This window comes from Phascolarctos cinereus, unplaced genomic scaffold (genome assembly GCF_003287225.1).
Source record: "Phascolarctos cinereus isolate Bilbo 61053 unplaced genomic scaffold, phaCin_HiC Scaffold_726;HRSCAF=1367, whole genome shotgun sequence".
Lineage (NCBI taxonomy): Eukaryota > Metazoa > Chordata > Mammalia > Diprotodontia > Phascolarctidae > Phascolarctos > Phascolarctos cinereus.
In genome coordinates this window covers 316,768,410-316,785,307 of record NW_027556098.1, presented here as the reverse complement: position 1 = coordinate 316,785,307, position 16,898 = coordinate 316,768,410, and the positions used below count along the sequence as shown (strand labels likewise).

Genomic DNA, 16,898 nt, shown 5'->3' with positions numbered 1-16,898 from the left:
TAAGGAATTAGGTAATAGAGGAGGGGGAGTCCCTTCTATGGTTTGGTGGTCAAACATCCTGGTCATGCCGCTTTCTGATTGGCTAGCTATTGTGGTCCTGTCTGGTCAAGATGGATAGTTAGGTATTATGGTCCTGTCTTGGGCTAAATGGATGATGTAATTGTGGTTGAGTACAAGAACACACCTGTTCAAATATGTGGATTGTATCTGAGGGCAGTGGCCAGCTAGGGGCAGTGGGCAAGCTGTTCAGTGTGGCCCATAAAAAAGTTAGAATACTGGGGCTGAGGACAGCTTTAGAATTCCATCATCATCACTGGCAGAGTCACAACTAGAAACCAGATCTCTTTAACTGACAACTCAGTTTTCCCTCTTCCCCCAGCATCCATTAATTTGCCTTCTCCATACACTAATTTGCAGTCAGCTTATACTATATCCATTGTGTGGATACCTGGGTTCTAGTCACGTTTATCCCATTCACCCATTTTATGACATTAGTCATCATGTCTTTTCTCTGGGCCTCAGTTTCTTCCTCTGTAAAATGACAGCATTAGATTTAGATGATCTTAAAGGAACCTCTTTAAAGTGTACCATTTTGTGATTTTTGATTATTACTTTTAAGTTCTTTAAATCATTTTCAGCTGTATTCTGCTGTGTAATCTGCCTAAGATTTAGAATTGGAGGGAAGCTCAGAGACTATATAGTCCATCCCCCCATTTTCTAGATGAGAACACTGAGGCTCACAAAGACTGAGTGACTTCCCAAGGTCATGAAGGTTAAATAAGTAGCAGAGCTAGAGTTCAAGTTCAGGTCTTTTGACACCAAATCCAGCATTCTTTCTACCATACCATACTGCCCCTGATCCTCTGGCTTTCTCTCTTCCATTACCTTGTCAGGGCTGTTGTGCCTAAGGACAGAAGGGGAGATGGTGGTGGAGGGGGAAGGGGTCAGAAAAGTCAGGAAGGGGGTCTGACCAACTAATTTGCAAATTTCAGTTTGAAGAGACCCAGGGAATTTTACTTTGAGAGGTGAGATAAAGTGCAAAAGGGACTAAACTGGGAAGTAGAATAGTTAGGTTCAAATCTCAGCACTGGCAATTACTAGTTGTATGACTGACTCCTTGGGCAAGTTATTTCCTCTTTCTGAGCCTCAACCCACCTTACAGGGCTGGGCAGTGATGATCAACGGAGAAAAAAGATGTAGACTGATGTGAAAGTATGTTATTATTTCTAGTTCCATAGAAGCAATCCAGTCCCAGACACTGTCCTCTGGTTCTTTGGTTGTAGGGTGTGAGAAAAAGTCTGGCTTCTGCTGCTGTCCCTCCCTTAGTGCTGAATAGCTGGGGTGTGTAGCCTCCATTCCGTCCCAGTTTGCTGTTGGGACAGGGAAGGTTGAAGAGCGAAGACTCTCCTAACAACAGTACCACTACTCAGGGAGAATACCCACTCTCTCCTAGGGTACCCCTCCCTAAGAAAGTCAGCCTTGGGGCTGACTAAAATGTGTTCCCCACCAAACAGGAGAAATTTCTCTTCTCCCTACCAAATAACAGGCAATAATCGCTCCTCCCCCCCCTCCCCCAATTGTGTTCGCCTGGTCAGGCCTACTGTGTGTCTCTCACCGAGCTACACACAAAAAAGTAAATAAACATTTGTGATCTGCATCAAACTGAATTCCCAAAAAGGGCTTTAGTGTTTTCAGGGCGCGGCTGAGCTACTTGCTATGGGTTGGGGAGAGGGAAGACCTTTGAAAGGGGTCAGCCGCTTTAACCGTTTCTTTCCCCTCTGCATCCTTCCAGAGAAGGGCAGCTGCTCCGAGGCCTGGCTCCCAGCTGAGAAGGAAGGAGTTACAGAGGGGGAGGGGGGAAACAAGCTCACAGACGCTGCGCGCTGACGAAAGCAGGTGATTTCTCCGCAAAGCTCTCTCCCTCAGCATCTTTCCTGGTGTGGGCTTTTTTCCCCCCCTGCTGATAGTGGGTGGGGTCGCTTCCCCTGCAGCAGTAGCGGCGGCGGCAGCAGCAGTGGCAACAGCAGTTCCAGCGATGCTCCGGATTCCCAGCAGATGATCGCTTCTGGGCAGGTCACTCTGTCCTTTTTCCTCCTGGCCTTGCCAGCCGGGAAGAGCTAAGTAGTCCAGGCGGGGAGCGGGGAACTGAGAGTGGGGAGCAGGGTCTGGGGAACAGCACCGCATAGGGCGGGAAAACCGAGGAGCCCGGAGGCAACCACCTCTCCCCGACCCTGCTGGCTGACAGACAGCCCCGCCCGTCTCTGCAGCATGGCTTAAGCCTTCAGCAGCCTCTATGGGTTCTACTCGGGGCTGACGGGCGAGGCGAGCCCGGGAGAAGATCTTGCACCTTTGTACTGCAATTGCAGCCTTTTTGCAAAGCAGCATTTGCACCCTTTGTAGGAAAGGTTGCACGCTTGCAGACTTTTTCATCCCAGAGAACATCACTGACCCCGAACCTTGGGGCTAGTTAAGTAGGGTGGGTGTGTGCTTTTCAATAAAATAAAAACTTAGCAGTAGTGAGTGAGTAAGGGGCAACACAGGCAGAAGCAGGAGGCTAGCTCCTTCGAGGGAGCAAGATCAGTGCAGCCTAGCTTGCTTAGGTGGGAAGAGAAAAGGCAGGCAGAAGGAAGGGTCTTTGGACACAAGCATCATGGCTTGGCCGTGCATCACCCGTGCCTGCTGCATCGCCCGCTTCTGGAACCAGCTGGACAAGGCGGACATAGCGGTGCCCCTGGTCTTCACCAAGTACTCGGAGGCCACGGACCACCCGGGTGCCCCGTCGCAACCGCAGCAGCCCCCAGCGGCACAGCCGCAGCATGCTCCCCCCTCGGCGCGCTCCGTTGCCATAGAAACGCAGCCGGCCCCGGGCGACCTGGATGCTGTTGCCCGGGCAACAGGGCCCAGCGGGGAGCGGGAGCCTGGGCCTCCCAGTGCCCAGGCCCAGGCCAAGACAGCCGCCGGCCTAGGTCCGGCGGACTCGGTGATGCGGCAGGATTACCGGGCGTGGAAGGTTCAGCGCCCAGAGCCTAGCTGCAAGCCCCGGAGCGAGTACCAACCGTCTGACACGCCCTTCGAGAAGGAGACCCAGTATCAGAAGGATTTCCGGGCGTGGCCGCTGCCTCGGCGCGGCGACCACCCCTGGATCCCCAAGGCGGCCCCGCCGCCCCCGCCGCAGCCGCAGCCCGCCCCGGCCTCGGCCTCCCCGGGCCCGCCTAAGGTGGAGGAGCGCCGGCGGTGGCGGCAGCAGAGTCAGGAGCGGAGATCGGCCGAGGCCCCTGCCCAGGCTCAGGCTCCAGGAGATGAGGAAGTGGGAGGAGGAGGAGACCTCCCTGCCGGGAAAGCGTCCGGACCAGACTGGTGGGAGGTGCGCAAGAAGGCGGGGCCCGCGTGGATGTGCGGCGGGCAGAGGGCCAGGGGCTGCAGGGGTCCGAGCCCCAGCCGCAGCCGCAGCAGCCCCCCGAGGCTGGAGGCGGCAAAGGGCGTGCGGCGGCCGACGCCCTCAATCGCCAGATCCGAGAGGAGGTGGCGAGCGCTGCGGGCAGCTCGTACAGGTGAGGCAGTGCCGGGGGAAGAGGAGGGAGGAGAGAGGGAGGGGCACCGCTGGTGCCCCAGCATCCCGAGCCCGATTTCATCTCTCCGTCTTACTCTTTGTATGACCTTGGGCCAGTAACTGTAACTCGCGGGGCCTTAATTTCCCCGGCTGTAAAATGAAGGAGTGGGACTGGATAACCTCTAACGTCCCTTCCAGCTCTAGATTTGGGGCTTAGACCCCGCCCTGTGGCCGTGACTCCACCCATCCCTGGGGGCTACTTTCAGGGATCGGGTTTTTTTCTCCTTTCTATCCACAGTTCTTAGCACAGTGTCTGAAATTTGACAGGAGCTTAACAAATGTTACTTGGCTGACTGACTAGTCGCTGCCCATGGCCCCACCCAGATCTGTGCTCTGGCACCCCACCGCCACAACACCCTTCCTCCCTTTAACCTACTCTACTCTCATTTCTATATCTGGCTTCTTTCTTCCTAGCCAAGGGACCTCACTTCATTTTCCCTCCACCCTTACTGCAGTCTCAAGGTCCACTTAGTCTTACCTGGTGTTTATCCTGATTAGTTCTCCCTTCTCTGCCCTGATAGTCCACTTGTCAACCCACTAAACCTTTATGTGGGTTATCCCCTCTCATCCTTCTTCCTGGGCCCTGTTTCACACGTATTTTCCCGTGCTCTTGACAACATCCCAGTACTGCTATCACCCTCTTGTTCTGTATTCACATTCTCCTTTTGATTCATCCTTCATCCTCTCATCACGGTAAAAACAAAAAAAGCCAAGGGCTCCTACTGGATCCCGGACCATCTCCAGTCGCCCTGATCTGTATCTTGACACTGGACCCACACGACTCCTGAGGAGAGAGTGAAGCTGGTGACTTTGCACAGCCCTCCCTCACTTAAATCCAATTCACTCGCAAGTCATGACATCTCCTTCCTGGAGTCATGGTCCGCTTTGAAACCTGTGAGGAGTAGTAGCTGCCCCACTGGGGACCCAACTGGCCAGTTCCAGTTGAACAGCTCTGCTTGCTCACTCCTTGCTTCCTTCCCACCGTCCCACATAGGGAATCTTATCCTTACCTGCGGGTGCTCTGCCCAAAGGAATATAAGTTTTGATTGTGAAACCTAGCCAGATATTTTGGGGTTTACAAGCTAGATTTCTTTTTTGATGGGCCACATCTTAAACCCAAATCACTCTCTCAGTGATTGGCCAACAGTGGGCCCCAGCCCAAGCCTTACTTGGTTATTGTTTGTATTCTATCGGCTCTGGGTGAGTGTAAATAGCAATTGTTTCTGCGTAGTTTCTGTTTTGGCCAGAAACCCTGAGGGTCTTCTCCTCCCAGATTGGTTTCTTTTTTATTCTTTTCTTTTAACTAGGTAAAGAGGCCATTCTCTGGCTCATTTCTTTTTTGTTTTTTTGGCTTTCTAGGCAATTGGGATTATTTGCCCAGTGTCACACAGCTAGTGTCAAGTGTTTGGTCTGAGGTAGGATTTGAGCTCAGGTCCTCCTGACTTCAGGGCCAGTGCTCTATCCACTGGGCCACCTAGCTGCCCCTCTCTGCCTCATTTCTTACTTAGCCTTAATCGCGAAATGGGCGTTGCCTCAGTTAAACAAAGACCTGTTAACAACCTTAGCTGAAAAAGGCCAAGGTCTCCCACTGCATCCTGGGACATCTCCCATCTCCCGATCTATATCTTGCCATTGGACCCAGATGGCTCTGGAGGAGAGAGTGAGGCTGGGGACTTTGCACACCCCTCCCTCACTTAAATCCAATTCACTTGTGAGTCATGAAATCTCCTTCCTGAAGTCATGGTCCTCTTGGAGAAGCAAGGATGAACAATAACCAATATCACCTCTTTTGTTACCCGTGTCACAACTCTTTTCCCAAGGCCTTTGCTTTTTTTTCCCCAAGCCAATTAAACTACTCCTCTCATTTCCAACCCAAACCTTCTCCAGACTTCTTGCTCCTCTCACCTTCTCTTTTTTTCATGTTCTACTCCATCCCCTTATCACCCAAACTGGCTCCTTTCTGACCCAGGAGGAAAAGGGAGCCTTTGAATTCTGTCTCCTCCTAACTTTCCTATTTCTGCCAAAAGCTCTAGCCTTCTACTAGTCACACTAGTCATCCTTCACTCTGCTGTCATTTCCAAGAGCCAACCAAACTCCCTTCCCTAGCCACCACTCTCCTATTAGAATGTAAGTTCATTGAGGGCAGGGATACTCTTAATTTTGTTTTTGCAAAATTGCTATACTTAGCACAGGGTTTGACACAAAGCACACGCTTAATAAATGTTTTTCATTCACTTATCTCCTTACCACTTACTACTGTTTATCTGGACATGTGAGAATAATCTCCTCAGTGCATCACGATTTTTAAGTGAATGTTCTACTCCCCATATTTGTAAGAACCCCTTTCTCTAGCTATCCATTCCATGCTCCCACCTCCCTTTTGGCCTTTTCCCCCATCAGTACATGCTTTTTCTACTCCTAGTTTGAACTTTCATTCCAAGCTAATGAGTAAGCAGATTGTGCTGTAGTTTATTCTGGAGAGATTGAATATGAAACCCTGGGCTTCAGGTCTCTGGAGAATCCAGATGTGTACAATGAATAATTAGACAAGAGGTGTCCAATGTGTGGCCCTAGGGCCCTATATGAGGGCCACAGCCACCTGCTTCTTTCTCACAGCAATTCAGCGAGGAAGACCACAGGTTTGTTATGTATTACCAAAAGCCTACAATCATTTCAAAATTTAACTTCATATATTAGAATTTATTGCTTTATCTTGTTATATGTGTGTTTATATGCATAGGAAAATATTTTACAAATATTCTTGTATATGGTAATGAGGGCTAATGATTTTAGAGCTACCAACATCCATATTATTCATTATTTTTAATGTTCTTTTTATATGCAAATTCATTACACAGACCATTGATTTCCAGACAAGTTAACAAATTAACTATTTAAATAGGGAGGAAGTTTTTAATGACACTTGATGGTTCAAGCACGCTCTTGGACAGTGTTCCATTTCTTTAATAGGCAATTAAAATATGTAACAGTTGATGTGAAACTTAACATTTTTTTGATTCAGGAGGAAAGCGGTTGTAAAGAAATTGAACACATTATAAAGGAAGAGAAACATCTGGAAATAATCTACTCTGAAACATTGATTCCCCAATGCCCCCATCTTGTCTCATAGTCTATGCCCTCTTGTGTTTCTGGGCATTTCTCTGATTCAAATATATTCCTCATCTGTTTCAAATGGGTTTGAGAGGCCATATTGGTCCCACATCAATGACAATTTGATTTATTATTCCTCATCCCTTCCAGAATAAATCACAATGTGTTCAGGGCACAATGACTAATTAGTTAATCTCATGGGCTTTAAAGATGGCATCTGCTGCATGATATTAATGTTAATAGTTCACTTACATATGAAAAGCTCACATAATTTACCATTTTAATAATCTGTAGTTTGACATCCAGATTAAAACCATAAATAATACTAAGGTATCTTTACTGGGGAAATGTAGTTGTTCCAGAAACAGAAATACATTTTTAATAACATGAAGATTTTGCGAGACCCCTATTTAGCAGACTTCCCAATTCATAGTCTGGCCACATCATCATGGGATTTTTCCGTCCAGTGCTATTTGAAGTGTGATTCTGAGTTATTGACACACAGCGTTGAATTAATGCAATAAACTGTGACATTGTCAAGTCTGTCACTGTTTATAATCCTAAAAATGCATTTCACTGGGCAGACTTTTGTAACAGACTTAGCAGACACACTTGTTTAGAAGATCAATTTGTCATTGGGTGAAGGGACAATACTCTTTGGGGGAGGTGAAGAGGGAGAGGGAAAATTACCCTTCCAATCAACCTCTCTGCCCTTGCAGTAAGTTAATAGGGATGGATGAGGGTAGCAGGTGCTCCCCATAGGAATGCTAATGGGAAAGACCTTTCTTGGCAGAAGGCAGCTGATGCTCTAGGAGATAGAATCTATCAACCAAGGAGAGAGAATTTCAGGAAGAGGAAAAAGTGACATGGACATCCGAAAGAAGGAATCATTGGGTTTAATATCTACAGCTATCCCAGGAAAGCTGGAGAAAATGGGAAAAGCCCCTTCTTTAGTGTCAGGTGAAAGCTACATTTTATATGAACAACAGGAAAGAAAATAGTTATTTTCCTCTTTTCCTTTCATAGAATCAGAGAATTCTTGTTAAGTGAAACAAATCTAGTCCAGTTGAGCAAGAGACCTTTCAATAACACAGGTGCAGTGAAAAGAACATTGGCTTGGATTCAAGGCCTTGCTATAACAGTAGTTTGGACCTCACACTAATTTTCTCCTATTTGGGCCTCAGTTTCTTAATCTTTAAAATAAGTGTGTTGGACTAGATGTTCTCTAAGATCCTTCCAAGCGAACATCTTGTGAAGTGGTTATCCGGGCTCTTCTTCAAGACTTCCAGTAATCAGGAATGTGTTATTATGAGGCGACCCATTCCACTTTGATCTATTAGGAAGGTTTTTTTTTTAACATATTGAATTGGAATTAGCCTTTGAAACTTCCACTCATTGCTTCTAATTCTGTCCAATGAGAATAAACAAAACAAGTGTAATACCAGCCATAATCCTATGCCCTTTGAATGTTTGAAAAATGCTAATAGAACCTAAGTATTTTATGGGCAGAGATTGTTATTGTGTTGAGAGTATGTGTGTGTGTGTGTGTCTGTATCTGTGTATGCGTGTCCCTAGACCTAGCACATTCATTGTTTATGGTCAGCATTTAAATGGTGGTTGAATTGAATCATGTGCACCCCTAAAATCTCCTTTTCCTGGCTAAACAATCAACGGATACTTGAATGGTGTGTTTCAAATGCTCTTCATCATCTAGTTCTATCTCCTATTTCCTCTCATACACAGTAGCTATCAATGTCCATTTTAAATGGGATCTCAGAAGTCAAGACAATGCTCTAGATATGGTTCTGGGCAGATGAGATAGAATCTATCATTTCCTTCATTCGGAACACGATGCTTTTATTCATGCTACCTAATAATGCATTAGCTTTTTTTTTTTTACTGCTGTGTCAAACAGTTGATTCATCTTGAACTTGTAGTCAACACAAAGACAGATTCCTAGGGCACCTCATGAGGAACTATTTTAGAAAGTGTGCTTCCTTCTAGGTTTTCACCAATCAATTAATCAGTGTTCTTTGATTCTAGTCCTTCAAACAATTCTAGATCCGTATAACTGTACCATAAGCTAGCTCACTTCTCTCAGTTTGGCCTATCAGAAGATACTTTATAGAATACCCAGATGAATTCCAGATGTCAGTGGCATCTACTCACAAACAAACAAACATTCACAAACCATCCCTTTAACAATGTATTTTAGAATTTTGTTAAAAACTGAAGTCACACTCTGTGGCTTATTGAAGAGCCACTTTCTTTTTTGAGAACTAGGAACTTTTGGCATCTCTCCCATTCTCCATGAATTTTCAAAGGTCACTGGCAATGGCTAAGCAGCCATTTCTACCTGTTCTTTTATTTTGTCTAGGCCTGGTCACTTAAGGGTGGTTAGTCGATTTCTTATCAACTCCTTACCCACCTTAGGTGTTGAATTTCCTTTTAATAATTTTTATTCCATACTTTTCAAGTCTGCAGGGCATCATCTTTGGTAGAGAAAATGGAAGCAAGATAAGAAGCACAAACTTCTGCCTTCTCTCTTTATTGTCTCATTCACGCTAAACAGAGGTCTTGGATCTTATTTTCTTTAGCATTTATCACAAACAACGAGCTTGTTTCAGGGTGTTAAGGCTCCTAACACCCTTTCAGGATCTCATCTTCAGTCCATTTACAGTTGATCTGTCCTTGCTTTCATATTTAGAATGTGTCTTAGCTCCCCTTTTTCTTCCTCATCAGAAGCATTTGTGTTTGGATCATTGGTATTTCTTTCTGAAGAGCACCTGGTACCTCTTTGTCCAATTGCCCAGTAAAATTTTCAACCTATGGCCAAATTTCTTACCTGTCCTGGCTCTGATCTCTTTGAAATTCATGCTTTCGAAATTTAGGAGGCATATCCTAGGATCATTGGATATGTAAGCAGGAAGGACATTGGAGATGATCTCATCCAGCACTTTCCTTTTACAAATGAGAAAACTGAAGCCCTGAGGTTAAATGGTTTGCCAACTCCTGCAGGTAGGAGATTAAGATTCAAAACCAAATTGACTCCAAATCTAGTCATCCTTCTGTTCTATCACACTGACCATAGACTAAGCCTCACCTCCCTATCCTTCTTTGTCTGCAGATTGTGCCCTCGTTTCTCCCTAGTTTCCAGTTTTAATTATGTGTTTGGCTGAGAGGCAGCACATCAGAGCTAGCTCTGTGGTTCTACATTGAGTTGTTTGGAAGCATTGATAAAACTAAATATTTTTCTCCTTCCACTCCTACCCCTTTCCCTGACAGTTTTAATGTTAAGCAAAAAGTAGTTATGTAATGGATTCAATTTTTATAGAAATTCTACTTTTTCACTTTCAAAAGCATTCAACACCTATGTATTAAATGCCTACTTATACATATAAGACACTGTACTTAGGGCTCAGGTATATACACAAATATATTTTTAAAAACGACAGCACCTCTGCTATTGGTTTTATAATCTGATAAAGGGTAATAAAATGTGTAGATGAGTAAATACAATGCAATTTGGAAAAGGATAAGGGCATAAGAAAAGTAAAAGTGCAATGAGTTCAATTGAGGGAAAGATCACAGTTAACTTCAGAGTTCATTGACAGCTTCACAGAGGAGGTGACATTTGAACTTATTTTCAAAAGATGGAAGGTGATGACAGTATGGTGTAGTGAAATGATTGTTAGGCTTGGGTCAGGAGAAGAAAAAGAAACTGAGGAAATAGACATGGACAGAGAAGAAATAAAAACATCACTGTTTGCAGATGACATGGTGGCTTATTTAAAGAAGCCTAGAAAGTTAACTAAAATTGAAACAAGTGATGTCAGTAAGCATTTATTAACTGCTTTACTGTGTGCCAGGCACTGTGCTAAGATACAAAGAAAAGCAAAAACAGCACCTGCTCTCAAGGAGTTTCAAAATCTAATGGAGGAGAAAACTTGGAGAAAAAGAAAAAACCCCATATACGAACAAGATATATACGGGGTATGTGGGAAGTAATCTCAGGGAGGGTACTAGTATCAAAGGGAACCAGAAAATAACATTTTGGCTGAGACTTGAAGACAGCCAAGGAATCCAGAAGATGGAAATCAAGAAGAGAATTCCAGGCTTGGGGAACAGCCAATGAGGACAGCCAAAGGGGAGGCAGAGTATCTTGTAGGAGGAACGGAAGGAGGCCATTGTAGGAGGGAAAGGGCCAGATTACAAAGGGCTTTAAAAACCAGAGGATTTTATACACAATCCTGGATATAATAAGGAGCCAGTGGAATTTATTGAGTATGGGAATAACATGGTCAGGTCTGAATTTTTAAAAGATCAGCTTGACAGATGAGTTGAGGAAGGACTTAATTCGGAGAGAGACTTGAGGCAGGGAAACTGAGGACCTGCACCAGCCTGGTTTTGTATAGTAGCATTATGTAAAATAAACCCACAAAAATTATTGATCTTTGTTGCTAACAAAGCCCCTCAAGAAGAGATGGAAAAATAAATCCCATTAAAAAAAAATTGTAGAATGCATAAATTATCTGGGAGTCCATCTGCTAAGACTCACTTAGAACTTATATTAATACAACTAAAAATACTTTTTGAATAAAGGAAAATATAAATAATTGGAGAGAATAATTATTCATAGTTGGACTGTTCTAATATGATAAAAATTATATTATCAAAATTAATTTACAAATTTAGTGCCATATCATTCGAATTACCATGATATTATTTTCTAAAACTATACCCCCCCCAAAAATAGAATCTATCTGGAGAAATAAAAGTTTAAACATCTCAAGGGAAATACTTAGGGGGAAAAAGTGGGAATGAAGGAGCCTAGCAGTAACAGATTTCAAACTACATGACAAACAGTGATCATCAAAACTAGTTGGTACTGGTAAAAAAAAGCAGTTGGTACTGATTAAAAAGTTGATCAATGAAACAAATTAGGTAAACAAGACAGAGAAGCAATCAAACATAGTAGCACTATATTCAGGAAATCGAAGAATAGCTGCTGCTGGACTAAGTACTCCCAATCTGACAAAAACTGGGAAAAGTAGAAAATGGTTTGGCAGAAAATAGGCTTAGGGTAAGATCTCACACCATATACCACAATCAGCTTCAAATCAGTACGGGATCTAAATTTTAAAAGTCAAATAAAAATTAGAGAAAGGAAGGAGTTAGCATTCACAGCTGTGCTCAGGGGGGGAAAGTCTGTTCTAAACAAGGAATAGAGATGATCTTAAATACAGAATTCGTTGTTTAGATAATTTCAATTATGTAAAATCTAAAAGCTTCTGCACAAGCAAAATCAATGCAGTTAGAATCATAAGGGAAACAATTAATTGGGAAAAATCTTCATAGCCAGTTTCTTAAATAAAGATCTAATATCCTATATGTAAAGAACTGCTACAACTATATAAGAGCAAAATTCATTTGTAAATAGACAAGTAATTAAATATGAATAGATAAGTCTCAGTGGAAGAAATGTAAGCTACCAACAGGAGGCAGTTAAGTGGCTCAGTGGATAGAGTTCTGGGCCTGGAATCAGGGTGTATGAGGTCAGGTGCAGAGTGAGAAAAGAACATTTAGAAGGCAGAGAGTTGTTCTGTTTGGATGGAGTGTAAAGTACATGGAGTTACATGAGATAAGGCTGAAAAGGTCAGGGAGCACCAGGTTGTGGAGGACTTTGAATGCTAAGCAAACAGACTGTAACCACGTGGCAGCAAGAAATGACCATGTTATATGTGAAGGAACACTGAGGTTAGAATTAGAAGGCTAGAGTTTGAGCTATGGTTCTGCTACTTAATAACTATGTGGCCTTGAGCAAACCTCTTCACCTTCCTCATCCTCAGCTATAAAATGGTGGAGTCTAGTAAATGATTTAGAAGGTCTGTTAGACTTCTAATATTCTGAAATAGGAAGCCTTTGAATGTTTTTGAGCCACACAATGGGTGAGTGACTTGCCTTGCTCCATCCGTAAAGAAGATGAGTTTGGCAGTGGTAAAAGGAAAGGACTGAAAGTGGGATGACCACTGGCTACTGTAACAGTGACCTTTTCATGATTGAGAAGTTTTATTAGATAACCCCTGAGGTCTCATCCAGCTTTGGAGACTTTAGGAATCTGTGATGCCTTGTGATTTCCAGAAAAAAAGTCCATTAAAACAACATAACCCAAGTCACTTAACCCCAACTGCCTAAAAAAAAAAAACCATAACAAGTATACAAATCTAATAAAAACATAATAATGGATAGAATAATACACAGAAGTATGGGAAGACATATATGGGTTTATACAAAGTGTGAGTGCTGGGGATACAAAGAGAGGCACAAACAGGTCCCTGGCCTCAAGGACCACCTCTTCTAACGGGGGAGACGACATGCAAACAACTATGTACATACAAGATATATACAGAGAAGATGGAAGGGAATATCAGAGGGAAGAGGGAAGAGGGAAAGGAGAGGCTGGGGGAGGAGATGGATGTGACCTGGAGAAGATCCAGCACTAGGAGACTGAGTAGTGGTCAGACAGGTAGCAGGAGAACCAGGAGAGAGCAGTGTCATAAAGACCTGGAGAGGGAGAATATCTGGGAAGAGGCTGATCGCAGGTGTCAGACGCTATAGAGAGGTCACCAAGGATGAGAATGAAGAGGCAGACATGGGAAAAAAGCATTCACATGAACGACAGCAAGGTCAGTGGAAAGGAGTGAAAGGTTGACAAAACGGAATACTGCCTGACTTTAATGACTGAGTGGGAGGAAAATATGAGAAGAGAAGATGCGTGTCCCTCCCTTCCATGCAGAGCTGAGGGGCTGTGGGTGTGGAACCCTGCATCTGCTCTAGCACAGTGCCTGGCACAGGGTAGGTGCGTGGTAAATGCTTGTTGGTTGTTCGCTGCTCCGTTGACGTGTTGGCTAATTTGGTGAAATTCTTTTTGTGTTTGTTTTTTCTCTCGTTCTTGTTACAAAGGATAACTCCAGGTGGAAGGGGAGAAGGACCATATAGAGGTAGATAGACAGATTTACAAAGAGGCTTCTAGGTGTGTTCTTGTTCAGTCATTCAGTCATGTTCAACTTGGCATGATTCTGTGGATCCTGCTGGGGGTTTTCTTGGCAAGGATACTGGAGTGTTTTTCTATTCCTTTTCTAGTGGACATATATGCATATGCATATGTGTATGTATGTACTTATATATGTCTGTCTGTCTACCTATCTTTATCTCTATATGTGTGTATGGAAATTAAGGCAATGTGAAAACAAAAGATATAAGCACACATTTAAAAAATTACAAATAGATTATATTGTGCATCTGGAAAACGATAAATGTGAAGAATACAAAATACGATGATAGGGCATATCAAGTTAAATACAAAGTAAGGAGAACAAAACTGGAAAAAGAAAGTAGAGATTGTCTTTGATGATATTTAAATAACTAAGCTTTATGAGAAGGAAAAGATGACAGAAGGGAACACAGAGCTAGTATATTTTCATATATATTTTCATGATTTTGTCTAAAAATTACAATATACTTTTTTGTTTTTAATAAAGCTATAAATATAGTTCCGACTTTTTTTGGATTTATTTAGGGCTTGATTCCAAATTCTGTTTGTTTGCATTGGCTGAGAGGGGCTGTAGGGTGTGTTCCGGGAAGACTAGCACCTTGGGTGTGAGGGCTGCTGAGCCCTTTTCAGGGTTACTTTCCACCTTTAGTGTCCACCTGAGTCACCCAACTTTGACCTGTGGCTCCAAGAAGCTGTAGCATGTGTAGTGGCGACACCTTTTCAGCAGGTGGGCTACCCAGATTGAAAGTAACTGAGGGGTCTCAAACCCTTTGGTGAGTTAGGAGGGTGTCTACCCCAAGCACATGAAGACTTCCCTCACCCAAATGGGCAGATGAGAACAATTTGTTCCAACAGCCATGAAGGCAGCTGGAGCAGGTACTGTGGAGCACATAGAGCTTGATTAGACATTGAAGAACCCAAGGTCATCCACTGCATCCTGAGTCGTCACGAGTTGCCTGACTTTGTCTTGCCACTGGACTCAGATGACTCTGGGAGAGAGAGGCCTACAACTTGGTGAGGCTCTGGCTCACTTAAATCCAATTTACGCATGAGTCAGAAGACATCACCCATAACGTTTTACCATTTTACCTCCCTCAAAGTCCTGTGGTGATGGGCAAGTGATGAAGTAGCAGTCGCGGATACTCTGGGAGTTACAGTCACATCCCTGCACACCAGTGGCTCAGGCCATAGGATAGTCTTCTCACTGGACCGAAGCGGCAGTGGGATTAGGCAGATGGCTGGGTGTCTGAGCAGCCTTTTTTAAGTACTGTACCACTCACCTCCTAGGGTGAGGAAGGGGCCATAAAGGGTGTCCTCAAAACTGTCTGCTTTACCGAACCCTAGCCTGCTTACTGCAGCATGCAGAGATCCCACCCTGCGGTCAAAACACAAAAAAAGGTATAAAAACTTATGCTAAGATGATTCCACTCACCATTGGTACATGGAATGTGCACACACTTATAAACAACACAAAATCCAGTACACCTGAAAGATGAACAGCTCTTGTTGCAAGAGAACTCAGTAGGAATCACATCCACATAGCAGTGCTGAGTGAAATAAGGCTGACAAATGAAGGCCAGATTACTGAAGTTGGAGCTGGATGCACATTTTTCTGGAGTGGCCACAGTGAAGGAGAACACCATGAAGCTGGTATAGGTTTTGCAACCAAAACTAATCTAGACCACGGGCTTGTATGCCTACCAAAGGGAGTGACAGGCTCATGACAATCTGATTGCCACTTGCAGGAAAGCACCATGCCACCATCATCAGTACATATGCTCCCACCATGACAAACCTTCATGAGGTCAAAGAAAAATTTTATGAAGACCTGGAGACCTTCATCAGCAATGTACCAAAAGAGGATAAGATTATAATTCTGGGTGACTTTAATGCAAGAGTAAGCATGGATGACCAGACATGGCAGAGAGTCCTTGGGAGGAATGGAGTCAGAAACAATAACAGCAGTGGTCACTTACTACTAAAGACTTGTGCCTCCATTACCAACACTGTCTTCCATTTACCTAAAAGTAATAAAACTTCATGGATGTACTCTTTTAACAAGCATTGGCATTTAATAGACAGAGACAGACAAGATGTGAGAATGATTAAGGGGATATGTGGCAGAGTGCTGGACTGGTTATAGACCTCTCCAAACTAAATATTCACATTCAACAAAAGCAGGGGCCCCAAGACAAGACAACTACCAGAAGATGTAATGTCAACAGATTAGAGAGCTTTGTGTGCAGAAAATTCATTGTTAACTTGGAGGGAAAGCTGAGCCAACACAGGTTGGCAACAGTGGGCAGCTTTCAGAGATTTGGTGTACAGCACTGCATTTGCTCATCTGGGTCAGAACACTCACAAACACCAAGACTGGTTTGACAGAAATGATGGGGAAATTCAGAAGCTGACAAGCAAAAAACAAGAACTCCACGGGGTTTACTAGCAGGATAGTTCATTGGTACCTAAGAAGGCAGCATTTATTTCCATCAAAAGCAAAGTGCAAGCAAAGCTTAGAGAGATGCAGGATTCTTGGCTCAGTAAGAAGACAATTGAAATTCAGTTTTACACTGATAGTAACAATTCAAAGTGCTTTTATGATGCCCTGAAGACTATTTATGCGCCAAAGACCTATGGCACATCTCAGCTACTCAGTGCTTATGGAGCCACATTGATTAGTGATAAAGACATGATCCTGGAGAGATGGGCTGAACACTTCCACAATGTTCTCATCAATCAATGCTGAAGCTATTAAGTGTATAGAAGTCAGTCTCTCTAGCTAAACTTCCAACTGAAGAAGAGGTTTTAAATTCCATTCAGCTCCTCTCCTGCGGCAAAGCACCTGGCGCTGATCTATTCCAGCTGATTTACAAGGCAGGGGGTCCACTGCTCAGACAAAAGGCAAGAGGAGGTTACCCCCCAGGAGTTCGAGGATGCCTCTATTGTCCATCTCTGTGGTCCTCTTTGAGAATGAAGGACAAGCATCATAAAAGTAAAGGAAATAGATTGTCCTGAGACATTCACAGGGGGGTCTCTCTCTAAGTCATTGTTTGTAAGATTCTTGCCAGAGTCTTTCTTAATTGGCGAATCCTTCACCTGGAAAATGGTCATCTACCTGAGAAC

At 43.8% G+C, this 16,898-nt stretch overlaps 1 protein-coding gene across 1 annotated transcript in view; it reads left to right on the top strand.

Annotated features, from left to right (window-relative positions):
• Positions 1–1,034: 1,034 nt before the first annotated feature.
• Positions 1,035–16,898, top strand: part of MAP6 (microtubule associated protein 6) — a 79,145-nt gene continuing 63,281 nt past the window's right edge. The window contains 2 exon segments of the mRNA XM_020989539.2: positions 1,035–3,389; positions 3,392–3,551. Coding sequence (XP_020845198.1) covers positions 2,651–3,389; positions 3,392–3,551 — 899 coding nt within the window. The 5' untranslated portion in view covers positions 1,035–2,650.